At 38.4% G+C, this 25,152-nt stretch overlaps 1 protein-coding gene across 1 annotated transcript in view; it reads right to left on the bottom strand.

Annotated features, from left to right (window-relative positions):
* The window catches only part of LOC144321355 (uncharacterized), a 154,613-nt gene that overhangs the window by 761 nt on the left and 128,700 nt on the right, over nt 1-25,152 (bottom strand). The window contains exon 4 of the mRNA XM_077910903.1: nt 7,871-7,955. Within this exon, the coding sequence (XP_077767029.1) occupies nt 7,871-7,955 (85 nt within the window). The remainder of the gene's footprint in view (nt 1-7,870; nt 7,956-25,152) is intronic.

Here is a 25,152-nt window from a genome sequence, read left to right as displayed (position 1 = left end):
CAAGACCAACATTGGGAGATGCCTATTCCCTCAGTAAAGTTTTCCAGATAATTTCTTGCTCTCAGCAAAATAACTATATATCTAAAATTTCAAATGGGAAATATAACAGAAATTAGCCATCATTCAATATTTAAACTCTTACTCATTTCATCAATGAAACACCATTACTGAAAGAATACTATTCTCTTTCAAGAAATACAAGTACATCCCTGCTTTATATTTTGCCAATAGCCAAATTTTATGTTTTATGTCAATGATTAGATGGAATTCTTCTTGGATTAAATAATACTGCTGACAATAGGGAAATAATCCCTTGAATTTGTAGAGTACTTTATGCTTTTAAAGTGCTTTCTCATATGTTAATCTGAATTATATCTCATTCTTACTCTAGGAAGGGGTAAACAGCTGCAAAATTAGTTCCTCATTTTTTAAATATGACATTTTTTATTATGCCAAAAGTTAAAGATTTGCCCAAAGACTTCAGAGCTAAGTAGTTAAATAATAATCAGGATTAAAACCAAATTACTTCAGTCCTAATCCAATGCTTTTGGAGCAATTTAACAAATTTTCATGTAACTTAAAATTGTTTGATATTGTAAAAACCTATTTTAAATACTGTAAAAAAAAAGTTGGAATCTATCTTGTGAAAAAATTAAAATATAACATCTTCTTTTAGGTCTTATTCTTCAACCTAGACCCAGTTGTTAGGTCCCTGAAGTCTCAGCACCTTAGATAGGTTCAAAATGTTCCTTTTTTCAAATGGTCCTATCACCTCTATTAGAAATTGCTACATATTTCATATAAACTCAGAATCCAGCAACCCTTGGCCCTAGACACTTGTGTGACTTTAAATTCTATTTATATCCTGATTCTGAAAGAGCTGAAATCAAATTGAAAAGAACAAGATTTTTTTTTAATTTTTTTATTTATTTATGATAGTCACAGAGAGAGAGAGAGGCAGAGACATAGGCAGAGGGAGAAGCAGGCTCCATGCACCGAGAGCCCGATGTGGGATTCGATCCCGGGTCTTCAGGATCGCGCCCTGGGCCAAAGGCAGGCGCTAAACCACTGCGCCACCCAGGGATCCCAAGAACAAGATTTTTTAAAGAGAGAGAGAAAAAGTAAAGAAAAAAGAAAAAAAAAAAAAGAACAGGATTATCTAGAATGAGACCCTCAATGACAAATTTGAGAAAAATCTCACTAAAAGGGACCTTGTATAAGAAAAACAACTCTTCCTACTTTCCTGGATTTCAGGAGGATTAAAAAAATGAAGAAATGTTTTAAATCTATCACTCTTGCCTCAATCTTTGAAAAGTGATAGATAGGTGATAAAAAAACTAAACAAAGCAACAGGTTCAAACAAAGATATTTTCTCATTAAAACTAGAAGGATCAAATACTTCCTGAGGAGGATTGTGACAAGCCATTTCTATTGTGAATGCTGATCTAAATGGAGTTTATGGAGAGCACAAAATTTACATCTCCTTCCCAGATCACACTTCTATATCTAGTGGTCTACTCAAAGGCACTGCACAGATATCTTGATTTTTATCAAATCTAGCACTTCCAAAGGTAGATTCCTGATATTTTCCTCTGACCTGCTCCACTCACATCTTTCCTATCCCAGTGGATAGCAGCTCCCTTCTTTTCAGGCTCTGAGATTTAAAAACTGCCTTTCATTCTTTAATTCCTATTTTTCAAACAGTTTGTTAGAAAATTATGTTGTCTCTTAAAAATATATTCAAAATCCAACTATTTCTCTTTGCTTCACTACTATTGATATGAGAAACAAAGGCAAAAGAAAAAACTAAATTTCCTTACTACTTACCGCCCATTGACAAGTCCTTGAAACAAGCAAAGTGACCTTCCTCTGGGAACTTAGCTGCCTTAATGTTGATACTTTGCTAAAGGCAAAAGGCAATCTTAGCTTAACATTAGCCAGACCCCCTCAAGATCCTGTAAGTCTTCTTTAACATATAAAAATTCCTTTGGAAACTTCCTTTATCCCTACTTCCCAAGGTGTCTCTTAGCAATCATCCTCCAACCATATGACCCACTGATATACAACTGAAGAGTCTCATGACTAAGGTTTTACTACACAGTAATAAATGACCTTTTCCCAACAACAGCTAGCCCCCTTGAGGTCCTGGAAACCTTGCTTCCAAAATTCCTTGGAGACTTATGCTATCCCAAACCAATGAGTCACCCGTCACAACCCCTGGTGCAGTTCTTTGTGCCCATGAATTCTGTCCCAGTCCTTATTAAAGGACTTCTCTCTTGCACAAAAGATGTTTCAAGAATTCTTTCTTGACCAGTTGCTCCCAAACTCAACATTTCAACAACACCATCACCTCAGTTTGAGCCACCATCACACTATTCTAGATTACACCAAAACCCCCTCCTTCTGTCCTTGCCCCTCTGTTCTATATTTTCAACACAGCAGCCAGAGTGATTTTTTTAAAAATAAGACATCAGTTCACAACATGTCTTTGCAGAAAACTCTACAGTGGATTTTTACTTAGTTCATTCAAGAAAGACAGCAAAATATTTCCAAAGGCCTGCAAGGTCCCATTATCTTCCCACTCCCTTCTTTCTCATTTCCTCATTATTCCTCAGTCCCTTGCTGCTGTACATGTACCCACCATAGTCCCATCTATCAACACGGAGCATTCTTTCCCTACACTGCTGTCCCATATCTCCTTCTATCTTTGCTCAAATCTCACTCTTAATGTGGTGGTGGTGGTTGGATCCCAGGACCCTGCAATCATGACCTGTGCTGAAAGCAGATGCTCAACCAACTGAGCCACCCAGGCTCTAATTTTTATTTTCAGCGCATTTCTTTTCCACTGTGTTGAAGAATTGAAAGTTTTTCATGCAAACACTCGGGGAAAGTTAGGCACTTCTATCTCTCCACTCTTAATTATTCTTATACATCTAATGCATATACACATTTGTTAATATAATTGATTTCCATTTAAAGCTAACCATTTGCTATAAACTATAGAAGTCTGTCCTGCAGAAAATACACCATACACATAACTGACAAGATAGAAAATTACCATGAGGGAAAATTACCTTAAAAAAAAAAATCAAACACTTTGGTGTTTCCCAGTTAGACCCTTTCTTTGAAAACAAAGTCAACTTTTTTCTGCAACAGCCAGAAGGCCATCTGTTGAAATCTCTACTTCACTAAAAGCTCTAGAATCTGTAACTGCCTTGTTCTTCGTTGATTCATTCGTTTACTTATTCATTCAACGCACTGTCCTTGTTCAGTCACTTTTTCGAAGAGCACTATGACAGGCATGGGGAGGGGAGGGTGGGAGAGATATCCTGGAGAGGGAAGAAGAGCCCAAGTCCAAAGGGCCTTGGAAATAAGTTTAAAGAGCCAGTAGGAGGAGCAGGGGGATGGCCCCATCAGACCTGCACATTTGAAAATTACTCTAGCTTCTGGCTACAGTGTGGAGAAGAGATTACTATGCTCAGGTACGTTACACTTGATTAAAAAGCTTTTATTATAAACAGGGTCTTGGGGGATCCCTGGGTGGCTCAGTGTTTTAGCGCCGCCTTCAGCCCAGGGGGTGATCCTGGAGACTTGGGATCAAGTCCCACATCGGGCTCCCTGCATGGGGCCTGCTTCTCCCTCTGCCTGTATCTCTGCCTCTCTGTCTCTAATGAATAAATAAATAAGATATTTTAAAACAAACAAACAAACAAACAAACACAGAGTCTTAACCTTAACCCCTGGGCCTCAAAGTACAAATTTCAGAAAAGGGGCCCACTAAAGAAACCACAGTAGATCTGTTTTAAATATCTTATTATGGTCTGTTTAAATGTAGTTTTTAAAGTTACTATATGTATAGCAAACATTGGCAATTTCATTCAACTCTGTGAATTTCTCCTAATGAATGGAGAAAAAGGAAGAGCTCGCATGAGTGAGTGAGTATGGTGATTACTTCCTCAAACCACACAAGGATGAAGGCATTCTTATGCATTATTTCATTTAACCTTTACAATAAGTTGAGAGGTTATTGTATTATTATCCCTATTTGCAGATAAGGGATTTGAGACTCAGGTCAGTCCTGCCCTCTGTAAAAGGCAGTTTTGATTAACCTGCCTCATGCTCTCTCAAGCCTACGTTCTTGCCTGTACAAAAAGTTGTACAAATATATTTACAGGGCAGCCCCGGTGGCGCAGCGGTTTAGCACCGCCTTCAGCCCAGGGCATGATCCTGGAGACCCTAGATCGAGTCCCACGTCGGGCTCTCTGCATGGAGCCTGCTTCTCCCTCTGCCTGTGTCTCTGCCTTTCTCTCTTTCTGCATCTCTATGAATAAATAAATAAATAAATATTAAAATATATATATATATATATAGTTAGGCAGTAGATGGGGAGGGGAAAGGTTGAGGTAACCTTGAACAAAGACAGAATAAAGAGAGAAAATGGTCAGCTAGAGCAAAGGCAAAAAATTAACTGGAAAAATAAAACTGAGGAATTAACCTTTTGATAAGAGCAAAAAAGGGCAATTTGCTTCCCAAATAGAGATAAAGCTATGAAGATTATCAACTTTGCATTTTTTTTGGAATACCACAAGTGTAACCACAAATATACTTCTTACTGAACTACAGAATCCAAGAGATGGCCTTCTTGCTGAGGTGCTAATATTAAAGATGAAATGCTACAGAAAAGAAATCCACTTATTAACTTACTTAATACAATCCCTCTCATTTAGCCTGGTATTTGCTTTTGGCCAAGAAAGCTTGATCAGCATGCAGATCCCTGAAAGCCAGCTACTTTTAGTAGAATATGGATGCCTGGCAAAGTAACACTCCTTGCTACAGGGAACGGGGGTTCTCCTGTCCTCCAAAGAAACTTTTATCCAGGTTTACACCAAAAATTCTAGAATAGAAATTGTTTTTTTGAAGAGAGAGCCAGTCATTCTGAGGCATTACTTCATGCCCTCTCAAAGTCACAGGGTAATCCAGGGCCAGTCAGGCAACCATATACTGAGTAGAGATCCTGGATTAATATGCATGGTTGTGTCATTACCCACTTACCTCATTAACTGCCCAATCACCTACCAAAACTACAGGTAATAGAACACAAATTTGGTACACTTTGACAGGGAAGGTGCAAGGGGAGAATGCTAGCCCAGGGTAATAAATCTCAAAGAGAAGGCTGGCTAGCCAGGAGGCAAGTGAATCTGTTGAGGTAAAGAGGATAGGATCTGTATATTCAACATACCATGGAGTGTTCCGTCCACAGTCACTACTCAGTGTTTCTTGAATAATTGTTGAAGTGTTATGAGAAGTAAGGGATTAGGGGACAGCCCTCACACTAATACATATTTAATAAGTTTTCCACTTGCTATATCTGAACAAGGAGAAAACTGTTTAGTTGAACAAATGCAGTGAAAGTTTTATATATATATGCCCTCTCCATGGGGCATGGTGTGAGCTATGTGTGAGCTTTTTTCCTTCTTAAAAAGAAACAACAGGTCCAAAATGAAATGGAGTCACTTGTGCTGAGCTCCACATCAGCAAACCAAGACTTAATACCTAACCTAATTGCAGTATCAGTCCCTCCCAGGAATGTAATCTTAACTGGTCCATCTGGAATTTCCTGGTCAGCCCTAGTGAGGTAATCTGCCTGAAAGACCCCTTTCATCTCCTAAAAGAAAATGACCTTGGGCAGCACCGGTGGCACAGCGGTTTAGTGCCACCTGCAGCCCAGGTGTGATCCTGGGGACCCGGGATCGAGTCCTGCGTCGGGCTCCCTGCATGGAGCCTGCTTCTCCCTCTGCCTGCGTCTCTGCCTCTCTCTCTCTCTCTGTGTGTGTCTCAATAAATAAATAAAATCTTAAAAAAAAAAAAAAAGAAAAAAAATGACCTTGCCTGAGACAATCCACTCTTTCCCCCCCTTCTGCCTATAAAAGCCTTCCATTTTGTACAGCTCCTCAGAGCTCCTTTCTCTTTGCCAGATGAGATGCTGCCCAATTCATGAATCACTGAATAAAGCCTATTAGATTTTTGAATTTATTCATTTGCATTTTTTAATACTCTTCTAAATATGGGTAGATGTTTTCGTATCTTTCTATTATTATTAGCAAAGAAGCAAAGAAAAAAGATGGAAGAGGAGGAAGGGGAGAGAGGCTAGACCAAATTTAGCAATTCTCTTAGCCCCTGTCTGGCCTCTTCTTTGGGCTTGTGGATAGAACCACTTAGCCAGGCAGATCAAGGGCAAATCCATATACCTTTGTCTCCAAGGTGGGCTTTATTGAGGAATATGTTTTTCTCTGAGAAACTTAAAGTCTAACTGGGATTAGCTACCTAGAAATGGAAGTGGAAAGTCTGAAAATTCTGATTCAATAAACCAACAGCCAGTACCCTGGATGAGAACAGAAGGGAAGAGAAACATTCCCACTGCCAGAGCATTTTACAGATAATTAAAGCAAAGACTGACTCACAACAGGATGATTTTAACATACCAAAAACAGGGCTTGACTAGAGCTCTTCCATGTCTCTTCCAGTGCAGTTATACTATTAGCTTTCAGAATATCCTATGTGGGGAAAACACTTTTCCTGAACTATTCCGTTTTTCAATTACTAAAGAGCTTTGAGTTTAAAAGTTCACCAAAAAACCCACCATGTGGGGAATCCCTGGGTGGCTCAGGGGTTTAGCACCTTCCCTCAGCCCAGGGCGTGGTCCTGGAGTCCCGGGATCGAGTCCCACACCAGGCTCCCTGCATGGAGCCTGCTTCTCCCTCTGCCTGTGTCTCTGCCTCTCTCTCCCTCTCTCTGTGTATCTCATGAATAAATAAATAAATCTTAAAAAAAAAAAATCATGTTCCCATTTTGGACATACCCCTTGTCTAATGGGTAGTAACAAGATCACCCTTTCAGACACTATAGTTCATATTACTTAAACACCAGGCTGCCCTATCTCACACTTGGAATAGGCTACGCAATAAATCTATATGATCTTTTCTTTATTGTCTGTCTCAGGGATGGATGCAGGATTTTCTTCTTTGCTATAGGAACAGATTTCTCCTTTGCTGTGTAGGAAGTGATTCACCTCTAGGAGGCTAATTTCTTAGAGTTGAGTGCAGGATCTTAATAAATAAACCAAAAAGTGAAGTGCTATTTTGAACAGCCCTCACACCAGCAGGAAAAATCAGTGAATGAGGAACCATGGAAGACTGTTCACTACATACCCATTTAGTCCAAAATATTATTTGGATCAGCATTGGATATTTTTTAATAAATTATAAGTGATTCTTCTTTCTGTATTAATTAAGAACGTACACTACTCCTCAAGTGTTTTAACTCCCCCAGTGCCGAGTTTAAATCCTCTGGATTTTTCCTGATGCATGAAGAGCTCTGAAAACATAACAATGGTAAGCAATAACCCAGGGTGATTAAGACATCAAGATGTGTGCAGATGCTAGTAAAAAAAAAAAATGCAGAAAGATGGCAAATGGAAATAAGAAAGATTGCCAAGACAAATTGTCAGAATACACTAAAGATTTAGGGCTCTGGATATGCTAGATTTACAGCACGTGTCACTTTAGAAGAAAGTGCAGGAAGGAGAAGGGTATGAAGCATATGAAAGATATAAAGCTCTTAGGACAGAGTAAATACTCAAAACAAGTTAGTATGAAACAAATGAAAAATGGTGACAAAAGACAGGGATGAAAAGAGAACAGTTTTCTGTGGTCATTTTAAGTACATGTGCAGCACAGAAAGGCATCTTTTGTCCACATCAGTAGCATCTGATGCGGTATCGTAGGCATGTGTATTAGCGTTCTCCAGAGAAACAGAGCCAATAGGAGAAATAGATAGACAGGTAGGGATGTATTAGGAGGGACTGGCTCACATGATTATGGAGATTGAAGTCCAATGATCTGACATCTGCAAGCTAGAGGCTTTAGTAAAGTCAGTGGTGTAGTTCCTCTCCAAACCTGAAAGACAGAACCAGGAGCACTGATGTCCAAGGGCAGAAGATGGATTTCCCAGCTCAACAGAACAGAGATTTGTCTTTCCTCTATCTTTTTGTTGTCTTTATCATCATGTATTGATGTTGTATCATCAATAGAATGGATGATATCACCAAGCAATGGTGAAGATGATCTTTACCGTCTACTGATTTAAATGCTAATCTCTTTCAGAAACACCCTCACAGATACCCCTAGGAATGTTTTCCTGGCTATCTGGGTATGCCTTAGCCCAGTAGAGTTGACACACAGAACTAACCATAACAGTATTACTATCAACTTACATAGCCTATTTCAGTTTAATCAGTCAAGTAGTCAAATCATTCTTCCTGTGCCAACATAATACTCTCTTTCTCTAAAACAATCCTATTTTTTTTTATGCATAGGCTTTTCTCAGTTGGGAGAACTTAGAGCCAATGGCTTCTTCCAAAGGCATTCTGGCCACTGGAATTTTCAGTCCAGATCCTGTAAATTGGAGGCTTCCCTGGCAGAGGAAGGGGCAGCCAACATGTAGTAAGTGATACTGAAAGGTCTCATTACCAGAAAGAGAAAACCACGATCCAAAATCTGTCCCTCAGGGCTCCCTGGTAATGATCTCCTCATCAGTCTTAAGGCTAGAAAAGTAAGCTCAGTAAATTTTACTTGTATGGAAGAACAGCCTCAGAAACACTAAAATTTTTCAGATTTTGCCTAACTTTATACCAATATGCAAGTTTTCTTCACTGACAGGTTTGTTGGAGAGGATGCGGAGAAAAGGGAACCCTCTTACACTGTTGGTGGGAATGTGAACTGGTGCAGCCACTCTGGAAAACTGTGTGGAGGTTCCTCAAAGAGTTAAAAATAGACCTGCCCTACGACCCAGCAATTGCACTGTTGGGGATTTACCCCAAAGATACAGATGCAATGAAACGCCGGGACACCTGCACCCCGATGTTTCTAGCAGCAATGGCCACAATAGCCAAACTGTGGAAGGAGCCTCGGTGTCCATCAAAAGATGAATGGATAAAGAAGATGTGGTTTATGTATACAATGGAATATTCCTCAGCCATTAGAAACGACAAATACCCACAATTTGCGTCAACGTGGATGGAACTGGAGGGTATTATGCCGAGTGAAATGAGTCAGTCGGAGAAGGACAAACATTATATGTTCTCATTCATTTGGGGAATATAAATAATAGTGAAAGGGAATAGAAGGGAAGGGAGAAGAAATGTGTGGGAAATATCAGAAAGGGAGACAGAACACGAGAGACTCCTAACTCTGGGAAACGAACTAGGGATGGTAGAAGGGGAGGAGGGCGGGGGGTGGGGGTGAGTGGGTGACGGGCACTGAGGGGGGCACTTGACGGGATGAGCACTGGGTGTTATTCTGTATATTGGCAAATTGAACACCAATAAAAAATAAATTTATTATTAAAAAAAATAACAGTGATAAATCCTTTAAGACTTTTTTGACCAATATTCAATAGAAAGCTTAAACAGTGTTTCCTTTGGCCTCTTTCAAGGTAAGCCCCTGCCCACAGGTTCAGTGTTGCTTTTTAAATCAATCTTTCTTTCTTTCTTTCTTTCTTTCTTTCTTTCTTTCTTTCTTTTTTTTTTTTTTTTTTTACAGAGAAAGAAAGGTGGAGGTACAGTGGGAGAGGGAGAAAGAATCTTTTTTTTTTTTTTTAAGAGTTTATTTATTTATTCATGGCAGACACACACACACAGAGAGGCAGAGACACAGGCAGAGGGAGAAGCAGGCTCCATGCAGGGAGCCTGACATGGGACTTGATCTCCAGGATCAAGCCCCAGGCTGAAGGTGGCACTAAACCGCTGCGCCACCAAAGCTGCCCCAGAGAAAGAATCTTAAGCAGGTTCCACACTTTAGTATGGAGCCGGACATGGGGCTCAATCTCATGACCCCGAGATCGTGACCTGAGCCGAAATCAAGAGTTGGATGCTTAACCAACTGAGCCACCCAGGCGCCCCAGTGCTGATTTCTTCATACTTTACTCCTTAGATAGCCAATGTTCTCCTTTATCTAAGTAATTGGATTTTTAGCTTGAGTTCTAAAGTGAAAAACAAATACAAGCTAATTTTATGGAACAATCTCTCTAGGAAGGAACAAACCATATTAGAACAATCCCCTTTGTAGACCTTCTATTAAACTATGCTGTGTCATAGACAAAATACTCATCATAACTGGAAATAGAAGGGTATTGTTTCAAACCTATTATGTACAAATCACCTAATTTTTCAAGGTTAATGAGTGTAATTTACCCATCTTTAGTTACTAAAGGGGTTATATATGATGAACAAAACTTAAGAGTTCATCCATTTTATTTTTGTGTTGATTTACCTACAGTTGTTTGGCTTTTATGTCCATGTAATTGATTTGTATAATTCGGTCCAAAGCAGATGGGCAACTGCTCATGACCACTTGCAAACCATTTAGATTAATTTTGTACTGATGTTTATTCAAGGCCAAATGGAGAGAACATAAAAGGTGTGATGTTCAACTTAGCATAACAATATCATGAAAAATCTATTTGGTCTCAGCAGTAAAATAGATTCTCTCTACCAATCAGTTTCCTAAGTGCAAGTGAATTACTTCTGTCTGTGTGCCTGGACTAGCTACCCAAATTAATTATGGCATAGTTTTCTAGTTCTACAATATACAGCAAAGTTTCCAAGAGCATAATAAAAGGTCATCTCCAATGCTACGTGATATTATATTTTACACTGACGATTTATACTTCTCCTCACACTTTTGAACTAGGGGATAAAAAATTATAATCATCTGTTAAAAATAAATAAAGAAATATACACTTGATAATCCAGAGAGCCACAGTCTACTCGAATAGTTCACAGATAGTGATTCTAATTTTTTTCAATGAATAGATTTTTACCTACCTTAGTAATGTTGAACCTCACACCTTTATAGTCTTGCTTTGAATTACAATTAGTACCACTGAAATATCAATGTCTATTTAGAACGTTTCACTGTTTTTTTCTAGGAATGGGCTATACAAACATATATAGATATTTTCTTCTGTGTTTAGACTTGTCATTTGGACAAATCTAAATAAATTTAAGAAACCAGAAAGCCTTGGAATCTTAAAGAATTAAAGTTGTTTAGGTCAGTCTAATAAAAACAATGAGCGTCACAATAAACTCTGTTTTTTTAAAAGATTATGTATCTTGAAAATTGAAAGTTCTACTTATAATGCATTACTGAATGTCAAGGATTCAGATACAATAATGTAAAGAGGTTTTTAAAAATTCTACCAGATGTAATGGGATCTTTTTTTTTGATGATTGCACAGACAAGTCAGAATTCTAAATGCTGTTCACCATTCTGAACATTAGCATTCTTTAAATAGTACAACTGATGCAAAAGGTAAGGGTGACTTGGAGCATCCCATGACATTTTCTAGGCTGTATTTTTAAACAAAACCCTGAAATGCAAGATTCTTTTTTTTTTTTTTTTGGCTTCTTTCTTTCTGCTACACTACCCAGACAAAAACACTTCAGTTATTTTAACTTTCTTATATATTGATTGCAGATGAATGGAATTTATTAGATATATATTAATTCAATTTATTCATAAAATCTATATTTATGCCTTTCTTGTGAACACCTGTAACAAGCCTCTTTCTCTAACTGAAGGATTATTTAGCTTTATGGCAATATAAACAATGCCATGTTCTGTATATATTAATATTTAAAACCTCAATTTGAAAGGCTACAAGTTTTACAAGGAAAGATAAGATGTTCAACAACTTCCTCTAAGGTGTACTTTAAGTCTCGCATTTAAATATAAAAACTTTTTTATTTTATTCACTTGAGTATTTATAAATGCAAATCCTCTGAAATGTTTTTCTTCTTGTTATTTAATATAGCTTCATCTTTTGCTTAGAAAATTAAATTGCAATACTCAATTGCAGTTGATGTGAAGTCCCAATACCTACCTTATAAAATGCTAAAACCATAGCATAATGCTAACTCTACAATGAAATTATGTATTTTTGTAATTGTTTTCCCTTACATGAATAATTATTGGTTAAAGAATAGCTTCTTCCTAAGGAGAGTTTTGAATGGTATGGTCCATAATGCCACACGATAACCTCAGAGAGTGAATGAGCTTGTCACTAAGGCATATAATCCTCTAGGCAAAGAAGAGGAAAATGTGTTAGGACATAATTAAATACTTACTTCTGGGGAAAATATAGGAAAAGAAACTTTATCTTTTGTCAAACACACTTTTGTTAACCCAGACTTTGCCAGATTTGCAGCATGTCAAAACTGGTCCTTTCCTTAGCCATTTAAGTACCAAGAATGCACACTCATTGTTCATGACTAGTTTCCGCTTGCTTGTGACAAAACAGCTAGTTGGAGAGTCAGCCTTGGTCAGTGTCTATTTAGGGCAAAATGTCAAAAAAGAATGTCCTGCATTTGGGGCTCAACAATAATGAACATGGCTAAATCTGAAAATTAACAAAAGAAAGTGAGCAGCTTTTTAAATTCTGAAGAACATTAGATTCTGGTGTCCTTTTTGTTCTGATTGTTGTGGCTTAACATTCTGAAAAGACCACCTGTTGGGCAGCCATTTTGTGATTGTATTAAATGCAGCGATTGCATAAAAGAACACTTTCCAAAATAACCTGGCATTATTATTCACTTATTTTATAGTAAATCTGCATTCAAAACCTGCATTAAAATATGAGGCTTTCCTCCTAAGTGAAATTTAAGCTGTAAGTTTGATATAAATGCATACTCAACTGCAAATGCATGATTTTATGGTCAAATGCATTATACTTAAAAATGAGTTCAAGTAAACCTTTGATATGGCAATTAGAGAGTATGCTGAATGAAGTGAAACAGTCAAAAGTGGTGCACAGTAGACAGGGAATCCCGGAGGAAATGACACAAAACTGATAGCATATAATTATTAGACTGACACAGAGAGACATAATGTAGATGGAGAAAATTACTGTTGCCTATTAAGAGAATATGATATCCTCAGCAATCCTGAAAGCATATTTTACTGGAACAATACCTCCGAATTCATGAATAAAAGAAAAGCCATGTCCCAAACTCACAGGCTTTGCAATTCATTTTTTTTTTTTTTTTTTTTTTTTTTTTTTTTTTTTTTTTTTTTTTTTTTTTTTTTTTGGCTTTGCAATTCATTAATACAAAAATCTTTCCCAGAACGTGGTGGAAATAAAAATATTATTGTTTAAGTCCAACTGATGATGCTTTAAGTGACATCTAAGAAAATACAGGAAGACAGTACTAAAATGAAAAAAGGAAACTGTTCCTAAGACAAAAAGATAATTTGCCATAACTTTCTAATAAGTTTTTAAAAATACATATTTTGATGTTAAATATGACAGTTCAATCAAAAAGTCATATGAGATGCATGAAAAATATTTTGGATCCATTTGGCTTTGTGAGTACTTCAGAGCAGTGTGATGGAGATCAATTCTGAATTTCATGATTTCTAAGGTTACATAAGCCTGCAGAGTTAATGCATTTTCTGAATTTGGAAAACATAACTTTCAAAATGTTTTTTAAAATATTACATTAAATAGTTTCTAGGATTTCCTAAATATTTCACATTTCAATTTAATTTGACTATAGTCTTCCTCAAGATGAATTACTTCATTTATGTTAAATTTGCTCTACTTAATGACCTAAAGTAAGTTGGGTGGAATTAATGACCGTATTGTCACAATAATAACATTCCTTTGCCACTGAGATACATCCAGAAAGTTTCCCCCTAAGTTTTTCAAAGTTTCCATTCACTGGAAAATTGAAATTTAAAAAAAAATAAAGATTCACTTCTATGTTGTATTAAAAGCAAGTCTTGCCTTGGAAGAGAAAAAAATAAAAGTACTTTCCTTAAGCCTTACTTCCAAGTGGAAAAGACCACCAAAAAGGAAATTTCTAAGTTGTTTGTAAAAAATTTCATTGTTGATCCATACAGAATATATCACCACATACATCAATGCTTCAATAAGCTCCTCAACTCACAGAGACTCTTGTGTTATATAAACTGTGAATATTAAGTCAAATTGTAAGTTAAAAAAAAAAAACCTCCTCTTTGGGTAGGTTTAAAGGAAAACTTTTTTTCTCATAAATAATCACATTGAGATTTTACATCTTCTCTATTTTACTCTTGTATATTTTAATATTTTTCTGACTTTATATTATTTTAAAAGTTTACAACTTCCATATCTACAAGCAAATATAATCCCTGGTTTTAAAGAACATTATTTTTTTTCTTATGTTTCAGAGTGTTGTGTAGAGAAACACTGAAATATAAATTTGCGGAAGAATACAACATAAAGCAAAGATTCACAAATAGGAAAGGTACTGTAATAACTCTCCTTCATAAATACGGGATTTTAATGGTGAGAAGCTATAAATGAACCCAAATATCATGCCATCTATGTTTCTGGAAGAAGAGCTTAAGATATTAAAATTATCTGGCAATTTAAAATTTTAGTTCATCTCTCGTAAGTTTCACTTCCTAAAGATGTCTTCCTGACATAAATGACACTCAATGGGATACTCATTACCTTCCCATAAGAAAAACCATATGAAAAAATGACAGAGGACATCATGTCATGTTCAAATCATGCCATAACCCAGTATTATTAGAAGTCAGTATAATTGGAAGTCAGTGACTTAGCAAGGTTATACAATATTTTGTGGAGCTGTTCTATGCCCAGACTATAATATGCTCTATTCTCCTAAGGAAAACAGTATCTTACAAATACATATTAATATATATATTAAATTAATGTACGAATTCCTTGTTTGCTAAAATGACTGAGTCCATGAATCTAGTTAATTAGAATCAAGGATAGAAACTTCAGTATATGTAGAAAAACAGGTTAAGCTTGGGGGGGGAAAAAGAGAGAAGTGTATCTTTACTAGAGCCACACTATAGCTGGAACTGCAAGAGTTAATAAGAGGTAAGGAGGAGGTGAAGGGAAAGGAGAGATGAGGGAAATAAGAAAAACTGAGCAGTGAAAGAAAAGATTCAATGGAAGGTATTATTGGTCACAGCTAGGTGTCAGAAACAAAACTAGAAAAATGAGAACTGCTTCAACACTGGAAGGGAGATAAAAAAAAAAAATGAATGTATACCACATAGTAAAAGAAAAAGAAAATAAGAAATAATAAAAAGGCTTTCAGGTGTTCCACAGAGTATATCTGTGAAAAAAATAAAGCAAGCAAGCAAGAAAAGAAAGTGAAATTGAAATTTTCTCCAAAGGTATCTCATCTAGAAGGCTTCTTTGTGCCTTCCCTTTCACATCAAGAAATTAATTTTGCATTCCCTTTGTCTGTCTAGAGGCACATTTCTAGTTTATTCCATGGATTTCTTTTTCTTTAAAAAATTCACTTTATTGGCTGAAAAAAAAAAAAGGAATAAAAATCAGATCCTTGCCTAGTTTCTTTTGACCCAAGTTTTGGAAAGATGGGAATGTCTTAGTCCTCAACTTCTGTATTGGCTCATTTTCTCTGCTGCACCATTTTCATTAAGACACTTTCCTTATGATGCTACTACTAACAGACACTCTCTTATGAATTTACCATTAATCAAGAAAGCTCCTTCTATATGTTAATCATTTCAATTTAGAGTTGTGGTCCTAATCTGAGGACACATTATATTTCTGGCCCTTTGGGGTCAATCAAGTCTGCTGTGGGAAGTTCCCAACCATCAGGAGGGGTGATTTATTCGAGCTACCTAAACCTCTTCTCTTCTTGAATATAAACTCAAATTCCAGATCTTGACTCTGGAAGAATCTAAATCCTTCCCTGAATCTTCTACTGGTTTTCCCCAGGCTTATCAAATTTGGTCCATATTTACAGCATGGGGTTAATTCTGACCTGAGCTAATCTGCAATCAGGAAGAAGATCTGGCCAGTCACTTCCCTAAACTATAGCACCTGGGAGCAGAACTAAGACCTGAGCAACTGAATCGGATCACCAAGTAATTTTGGTATTACCTGACCAAGAGACCTGGTCAGTCTCTCTCTTTCTCAAGGGCATCAGTTATTTCTCATTTGACAAGCATATTACAAGCAGGGTCCATTCCCTTCCACTGACTAACAGTACACAGCATTTGTTGAGGCCCCATGGAATGAACAAACTACCATTCAGCTGATGATGCCAGACTCCATATATCCTGCCTCTTGCATATGCCCACCCCCCTCAAGTAACCTCAGGCAGCAGTCCTGATCCTGAGCTTCTCTCTGGTGCCCATGGCAACCCCATCTATTAATGCTGAAATGTTACCGCAGGGTGGTTTTTTTTTTGTTTTGTTTTGTTTTTTTTTTTTTCTAGAACAGTTTTGAAATGAACTGTTGATGCTGCAGTTTTTGTACATTCTTCAACTTATGCAGAATTCACAGCCGGAACTTACCAGCCTGAATCCAATCAAGTTCTCTAAGACACACCATCTAAAAGCTGACTTATGCATTCTTACTGATTAAACCTGCCATTTAACAAAAACGTTTTTGTATTACAAAATTCATTTTCCTCCTTTCACTGTTTTTTCTTAATTGCTATAGTAGAAAACTACTTTTGGGAGCAAACTCTTTCAACCTCTTGCCTCAGATTTATGCGAACACACACACACAATGTAAGCACACACATACATGCAATACTTGGAAGGAATATATGCATTTTAAAGCTCACACATTCTACGTCTAGAAAGTTCTATGGAGTTTCTTTTCAATTTATCATTTCTTTGGTCTATCATATTAACCAACTGATATTGGTTAAAGACAGAACCTTAAACTGCCCCCCCTGCGCCAAATATTTTATACACCACTTATTTGCAAATTCTTTATTACTAGTATCTGAAAAAAAAATGGCACATCAGTTTCTGCGAAGAAATTTGCTAGTGCCCAAGTAACATTTGATATACTTGATAACATTTGCTGCTTTTCTTTCCTCCTGTAGCACCTTGCTTTAGGGTACTCTCACTTTCACTGGAATTATCTATTCTGTTTTTCCGTTCTTGCTTTTCTAACACAATTACTATTGTTTTAGGTTTTTTTTTCCTTTAAGATTTTATTTATTTATTTATGAGAGACAGAGAGAGGCAGAGACATAGACAGAGACAAAAGCAGGTGTGCAAAGTCAGCAAGGCTGTGCTGCTCCTCGCTCTATCCAGGGACTCCAGGATCACGCCCTGGGCCGAAGGCAGGTGTCCAACCACAGAAGGCAAGCATTGGGCCGAAGGCAGGCATCTCCTTTATTCCTTTTAGCTTTTAAGAACCTTATTTTAAAATTATATTTGGGGCAGCCCCGGTGGCTCAGCAGTTTAGCGCCGCTGTCGGCCCCGGGGTGTGATCCTGGAGACCCAGGATAGAGTCCCATGTCAGGCTTCCTGCATGGAGCCTGCTTCTCCCTCTGCCTGTGTCTCTGCCTCTCTCTCTCTCTCTCCGCCTCTCCCTCTGTCTGTCATGAATAAATAAAATCTTAAAAATAAAATAAAATTGTATTCATTAGGGACCCCTGGTTGGGTGGCTGCCTTTGGCTCAGGGCGTGATCCCAGGACCCCAGGATGGAGTCCCACAACCCTTGCCTGTGTCTCTGCTTATCTCTCTCTGTGTCTCTCATGAATAAATAAATAACATCTTAAAAAATAAAATAAAATTGTATTAATTTAATGTGCTTGTCTTTAAGAGTTTAAAAATCCTAAACTCTTTTATTTGTATGTCACCTGTTAAGGGAGTATCTTTTATAAACTGCAATAGAATGCCAAGTTAGTTAGAAAAGCCAGAGCTCTATCCTGGAATCACCCACCTCTGAAATTTAGCCACTCCTTGGATAAATAGCAGCAGCTGTGAGAAAGTACAGCCTTGCTGACTTTGCACACCTGGGTAAGGCAGGCAATAAATGGAAATTCTCTACCTGAATTTGCAGGGCAGGATGGGGGAAGGGATGTTTAAAAGCTGGAATGCAATGACCCTACATGGGAATTTGACCAAAAACTCAGGGTTAAATCTTGCTTTATAATAAAAGATGGATAAGACCATTCATTATCAGAGGGTCTGCCAAGCACCAGGCTAGAGCATGTCCTTCGGGTGGAGAAAAGGCTGCCTCCTACAGCATTATTGAGGGTACCAGCTGCAAGGTAATTACATTCTCTCTGTGCAGCCCCAAGCAGAACACACCAGGCATATAGGCAAGAGCTGGTGGGCTGCAGCAGTTGTAGGGAATCGGTTAGTCATTCCAAATGAAGAGGAGCTTTCTGGATGCTTCTAGGAAGGACTGGCATGGGCAGGAAGAAGTGAAACCTGACAGATTTGCTAAGCAAGAGCCAGGTAGTTTCAGTAAGAGATGGTCTTTTTCTGTGAAGTGTTCTATTAATTATCCATGTGGGCAGGAATTGTTTCTCTTGAGCAGTTACTGATACAGATATTCCAACAGTTAATGAAACTCCATCTGTATAGGAGCTTGCAAGTGAGAGTGCAGGCTGAATTCATTAATTTCAGATGGGAGGCTCCCCCCCCCCCTTTTTTTAAGCAAGGAGAAAACCCGCAGTTTGAACAAACAGTATTTATAAAGTTCTGAAAAGACACTGCTACTGGAAATGGGGACAAAAAATGCTTTTGAGAAAACTCTACTGTGTTCAAAATGAAAAACAATGGTAAAGGTTTCCATATGTAATTAAAATCTCATTCTGAAGTTGCCACTGCCACTGGCTTCCAAAGGACTCAATTAACAGGGAACTGCAAAGAATATGATTTCTTCTTTGAGATGCTTTAAAGAAATGCTTCTACATAGACAAGAGGTTGGACAGTAGTTTTTACCTCCAAATGATAAGCGATTGTGTTCATTCCAGAGTAGAAGAAAAAGCTAAGAAAAATAGGTTTATAATATGACAGTTACATTTTGTAGTGTGTATATTTATCATTAGATCTATGCTAAAATTCAGACTGAAAATGAGATCTAACTTTACTTACCTACGAAAATTATTTCTTTAAAAATAAATACAACCACCCCTGCTTTCACCTGAGAGAACAGAGATGCTCACTCTACAAACACTTGACCAAGGTCTCCTTTCCCAGGTAGAGGCTTTCTTACAATTAAAGACTAAATGCACAGTCCTGGGGATCATCTAACCCTCTAAGAGTTGGGTTTCCCAGGTGCCTGGGACACTGTTAGAGTTTCATTTCAAAGTACTGAATGAGGCCTCCATCGGTGTGTGGAGATGGTAGCAAGATGGGACAACTTAGGTCACTCTGCACAACCAAGCCAGTCAGCCATGGGTGATTTGATTAAGCACTGTTTCAGGTGTCTGCCTCTTCTAGTTGCTGGAAATTGGATCTGAGGAATTCAGCATCTGAAACGACCCCCTGCATTACCCAGGCACGGACAGATTAGGGCTCACTGGCCCTGAAGAAAGTAGACCATGATGACACTTGGAAAAGGCAACTGCACAGCACACTCTTAGAGCTAATGTGCCAAAGCAGGGGCACCTGGGATGTAACAATAATTGTTATAAATTCCAGCAAGCTCTCTGTTAGTCTTTACCTGTGAGGACTAGGAAAACTAAACATTTTAATTTCTGGGCTTTCCCTTTGATCACAGAAGCAGACCCTGGGAATTCTTTGATTCCTTCTTTTCTTACAGACTTTTTTTTTTGGGGGGGGGGGGTGTCCTTAATGGAGATCTTGAACTGCAGAGCTGCCGTGTCAGAACTCAGATGGTTAACATTCACTTCTTGCTGTTTTATTGCATATTACTGTGCGCGCCTGAGCAGCGGGAGCAGATTCGGGCAATTACAATCAAGTCAGGGCACACGCCGCGGCGGAGCAACACGAGCATGATGAGGATACTGATGAGGCACTTATCGAAAACCCCACATCATCCACACTCATCAGCCACAACATGTCACCCCAAATGAGGCATCAGCTGCCTTCAAAAGGCTCATTGCACAGTGTTTACCGCTTCCCTCGGACCCACTTTTGATTTTACGGTCAGAGCTGGGTTCAAACAGCAGCTGTCTGGCAAAGACAGGTCTGTGGCTTCTAGCAGCTTCCTTCAGAATTCTGGGGCTTTGTCTGGGGAGCTTTGGGGAGCAGGGTCTGGCAAGGAGAGAGGATGCGGGAAGGCAGAGAAGTGTCCAGTTCCGTTTCTCTCAAAGAGGAATCTCTTTCCCAGAAGGGGCCCTTGATTAATTTCAAGCACTAGCACACAGTGGTGGCATAATGGGGGGTGGGGGTAGGGACGCAAAAGAAGGAGGCTTTCACAGATCTCCTTAAAATAGTAACAGGGTAGGTGGGACCTCTCAGGAAGGCAGTAGTCCTAGAAAGGTCAATCCCTTTGGAAAAGACAGATCCAACCAGGAGAGAGCCATTCAAGCGGTAATTTTTAATTCTCTGATCATCAACTCATTCTTGGATGGTTGGGGGTGGCATTTATTAGCAATTTAAAGGAAGACTTTATTTCAAAAACTCAGTTTTTCTGCTATAGAAGGAAGTAGATATATTCCTAGTAATACTCCTTCAAACTATGCTGCTTTGGGTTAGTGCATCTTGCAGCTGAACACCTGAGGGAATCTATTTGTTTGCTTTAAAAAAAAAAACTATGAAAAATCACTGCCCTCTATTTTGCAATCTGCCATTCCTGGTGGGAAGAGGGTATCAGACTAATATTTCTTTGCACATTTTTTTATGGTTGGATTAGTCAATGCCATTTATTTTAAAGCTAAATGCTCTTAATTTTGTAAAAACATCCTACAGTAAAACACTTTCCAGTTAGATCTAGACTACTTGATCCAATACCAATAAAAGCCACACAGACTTTAAATTTTCCCCTCTTTTCAGCAACACCACCCCTCCAACCAAGCCCTAGTGAGTGGCATCTTAACCATACAAAGTAGTCAGAATGAATGGTGCCGTGTGACATCAAGCCTCACATGAAGCAAGCATGGAATAAAAGTGGGATTCCTCTCCCCATACAAATTATCTTAGAGATAGTGACACATCCAGAACACTGTTCGGCAAGAGGCTAGGGGTAATTAGATAGGTTCAAACAGTGTGGGCATGGGACAGACCACCAAGCAGAGCCATAGACCCTGATAAAGGTCGAGGATCCTGGGAGTTAGGAACAATCCCAAAGTACCTATCAGTCTGAGGTGCTCTTTTCCATACCAGCTACCGAGGCTCATGAACTCTCTTCCTTTTCAGTTTAAGCACAACCATTTCTAGTTTATTTGCACTATTTTTTTTTAAAGTAAACTCTATGCCCAATGTGGGGCTCAAACTCATCATCCTAAGATCAGGAGTTTCATGCCAACTAAAGAGTCATATTGACTGAGCCAACCAGGCACTCCTATTTGCACTATTTTTATATGTGATTCTAAAGTAATTGGCATGAGGTATTTTAAGATCTTCACAAAAAGTGTGAAACCAAATTAAATACTTTGGTAGACTACTGGGTTTGAATAACTGATAATTATGAAAAATTAATTTACTTTTTCTGGTAAGTCATTTTACTCTTCAAAGTTAACTTAAACCAGAAGTTGCCCGAAATTTCAGGAAAGGGACTCCTTTACCTCCCTTCTGTCTCAGAGGTTGTGTTGGTTTTCTTTCCTTCTAGGTCCCTTTCTCTTCTAAACCTTCTTAAACTCCTTTCATGTCCCTTAAATGATGATATTCCAGATTGGCTCTTTCTGCCCAAATTCTACTATAGTTTGAGCCCACAGGTTTGTATCACGTTTGGATTCAAGGGAAAACCCAACGACATGATCTAGGATGGTGGCCACAAAGCTCAGAGTGGCACTAGGCTTCGTCAGCTCCGGAGGAGCTAAGGCAAGCCTCTGCCTACATTGCCCTTTGTCATCTTAGATGCCTCAGTGTTCCAGTAAGAAAGAGGAGGCTTGAAGCCCCAAGAACCTGTGTTGATTGGATTATGGCAAGTGAATACAAAAAGCATATGAAATATAAATGCAGAAAAGAAAATGGGTGGGTACCATGGGATGGTGAAGAATTTTGGAAGGTTAGGTTAAAATTAACTCAATCTGAAATTCATCTTGGTCCTTTCAAGTTTTGCCTATGACTGATTTTCACTAAGTCATGTCTTATCAACCTTTCACTTAGAATGTCTTCTTGGAGCTCTTCAAGTAGGTGGCATCTATGGATGAAATATAGGGAGAAAATGGGTATTTAGAGTTCAGCAGCAGTTATAGAGAATTCATTAAGCAATCAGATGCATTTGCATGGATATTAGCAACCTTCTAACCATCAACAACGCCTGCCTTGGGTACTGGTTCTAGGAGTTGCCAACATACAATTCTTTAGCAGATTTTATTATCATTGGTTGTGTGTGTGTGTGTGTGTGTGTGTGTGTGTGTGTGTGGTGTTTAAAATTTCTACATATTGGATAACCTTCTATGTCTTGCTGCTGAGAGAAGGGGTGGGGGAAAGGCAAGAGAAGGACTACAAATTAAAATGCAGCATGATAAATTCTAGGCAATTATCTAAACCAAATGAAAAGGAATTATTTCTGTATTCAGAGGAACTCATTGGTCAGATGGCTACTGAGTCTCCTAGTTTTCAACCTGGTTTAGCAATCTACAGAAAATCCTGCAGGACCCTTGCTGGGAGCTTCCAAGAAGATCCAGGCAAGAGAGAGGCAGTTTGCATGTGTGTATTCACATGAGGCATGCACGTCTGAAGTGTGTGTGTGTGTGTGTGTGTGTGTTCTCTCTTTGTGGGGTCATCATCTAACGCTCTTTGTGATGCACATTCTAAATTAGGCAAAAGGGATGAATCTTTCAAATGCAGATCATGTTTGCATTAGAAGAGCAATGAGAACACTTGTCAGTTTCAGAACATTTATGTGCTAGAAGTACTGTTAGCAGAAGAGCAGTTTAGATAAATTCAAGACTTTTTTTGCTGATCACAAACATTAAGCTTCACACCTGAAGCCCTCAGCCCCCCGCTGTGCTCTAATCCTGGCACCATTCACCCTTAGAGACTCAGAGTGCTGTGCCTCAGCTCTCAAACCTTTGATTGCCCTTACTTTGAATGCCACCACCTGCAAAAATGCCTTTTTATTCCCTTTGAGCCTCTTGAGAAGGAAGTAAAAATGATAATTCATGACAAACATTAATTAATTGTTTACAAGATGATCTTTTCTTTTTCCAACTTCTGTTCAGCAGACATGTTGAACTGCAAGATTCCACTCGCAACGCCAGCATTCGTCAAGAGGCCTGCATTGTTGTTTCTCACTGAGGCATAAGACCGACTGCAGGCCATTGTTTCTAAAGCTCAAGTGGGCCTGTCTGGTTCATGTTGGAAGAATAGGGGTGATATGCGTGAGTTCCCCAGTATAAAAGAACTACCAGTTCTAGAAGGGAACAGGAGTTTAGCCACTAATGCAGAGTAAATAAACATTTTTCACCACCTCTTGCTCCGTGTGATTTTTTTTAAAGGTCAAGAGCTGCCATTACAATATTTTAAAAGCTTCAAATTATGCTTAAAGAATGTATCACGAAACTCACAGAAACCTTATCAGAATTGAGGAACCTACTGTGATTGGTCCTTGAGTTCATCACTGGGAGGGGGATTGTAAAAGGAATGCAGATGCCCATTGTTTCTGATACCCTGCAATGTGCTCAAAGTGGATGTTGTCCAACTTCTTCCAAATTTTCTTCAAACTATGGAGATTGTTGAGACACTTCAGTTTCAAAATTTCATACGGTCCACACTGCAGGTCACACTTTCTGGACAGACAAGATTCAAGTTCAGGGACCTTTCACAGAAGCATGTTCAAAATGCGGAGAATGGGTCATGTTCCTGTGAAACCTCCAAATGTGTGTAAAAGAAACAGAAGTAAAAGGCACAGGGAGATTTCTTGTTTTAAATTAAAGAATAAAAAGCTTACTTCAAGGAAGTGTAGAGTAACAGCAGAAAGACTTCCTCAGCAACTGAGGTTTTCAGATTTCAAATTAGGAGCCCTTAGATCACAGCTGCTAGGCTAAAAATCAATTCTATATTTTCTGAGTTAATACTAAGGATTGCACTTAACAGACATGGAGACTAATAAGGTATGCAGAAGGAGTAAAAGCAGCACACACACACACAAATTCAGGCCTTAGTTTTGGCCATGATCCAGCACAATGATGTTTCAACCAGATTTGAAAAAAAAAAATCAATAACATCTGTGGTATAATGGTTAATTAAAGCAGCTCTTCAGCAGAGCTCAGGAGGAGAGGCTCGGTCTGAAATTCAGACAGCTGAAGCTTGATTATCAGGAAAGAATGCTTTTTTAGCTATGAGTGGTTAGGCCAAAAGCTGCAATGTGCTGAAATGGGGAGAAAAATTGCTTTTAACTTTCTTTTGGTAATCAATACATGCTTTTCACCTGTAGTAGGACACTGCTCCAATCCAAAGCCTGTTACTCCACTTCAGCATAAATTCTGGCTACTGTCTTTTGAAACTTAGGTTTGAAAAGGAGCCCCCATCCCCTGCAAAGCAAAGAAACAAACATGCAGGTGTGGATGCATGTTAAAGATCAGGCTCTGGACAGTCTGAAGGCTTTAAGTAATAAGCTATAAGCAGAGCTGACCTGACCTTGGGGTATACAGAAATCAAAGTCAAAGTACTAAAGCGGCACAATAAAACTACTAAAAATTCTCAAGGAAACTGGAGAGCAGCGTCAAATTTCCCCCGAGTACCCATGCTAGGGAAGTTTTCCTCACCTTTTTAAGGACAAAGTTCAAAGAATCTACACTAATGTCTCCTGGCTATAAACAGCAAGCTCAGCAGGTGACCTCTCTAAAGAAAAAACTGTTGGTAACAACCCATCTGACTATTGGCACCTTGCTTTAGCTTCCATCTTGACTAGAAGTATCTAGTCTAGAGGGCTACAAATTTCAAAATTCCCTCTAGTCAATTGTGCTCAGAAAAGGGGCAGGGTGAGGGTTCAAGAGCTTCGTGGCAGAGTGACACTGGAATGGAATCTTAAAGGATACAGATGAATTTCCATACAGATAAGGGAGAGAGAAAGGTATTCAGCATTTATGTATACTTGTGTAAATTATAAAAACTGTTCAGAAGAATATGTATAAAAGAAGTGATACAAACATTTTATAAAATCTTCAAAATCTATCTTTTTATATCAGCTCTCCTTATTTTAAAAATTAT

The sequence above is a fragment of the Canis aureus genome, chromosome 9 (genome assembly GCF_053574225.1).
Source record: "Canis aureus isolate CA01 chromosome 9, VMU_Caureus_v.1.0, whole genome shotgun sequence".
In the NCBI taxonomy this organism is placed as follows: Eukaryota; Metazoa; Chordata; class Mammalia; order Carnivora; family Canidae; genus Canis; species Canis aureus.
Note: the sequence above shows the minus strand (reverse complement) of the source record. Positions and strands in the feature narration are given on the sequence as shown.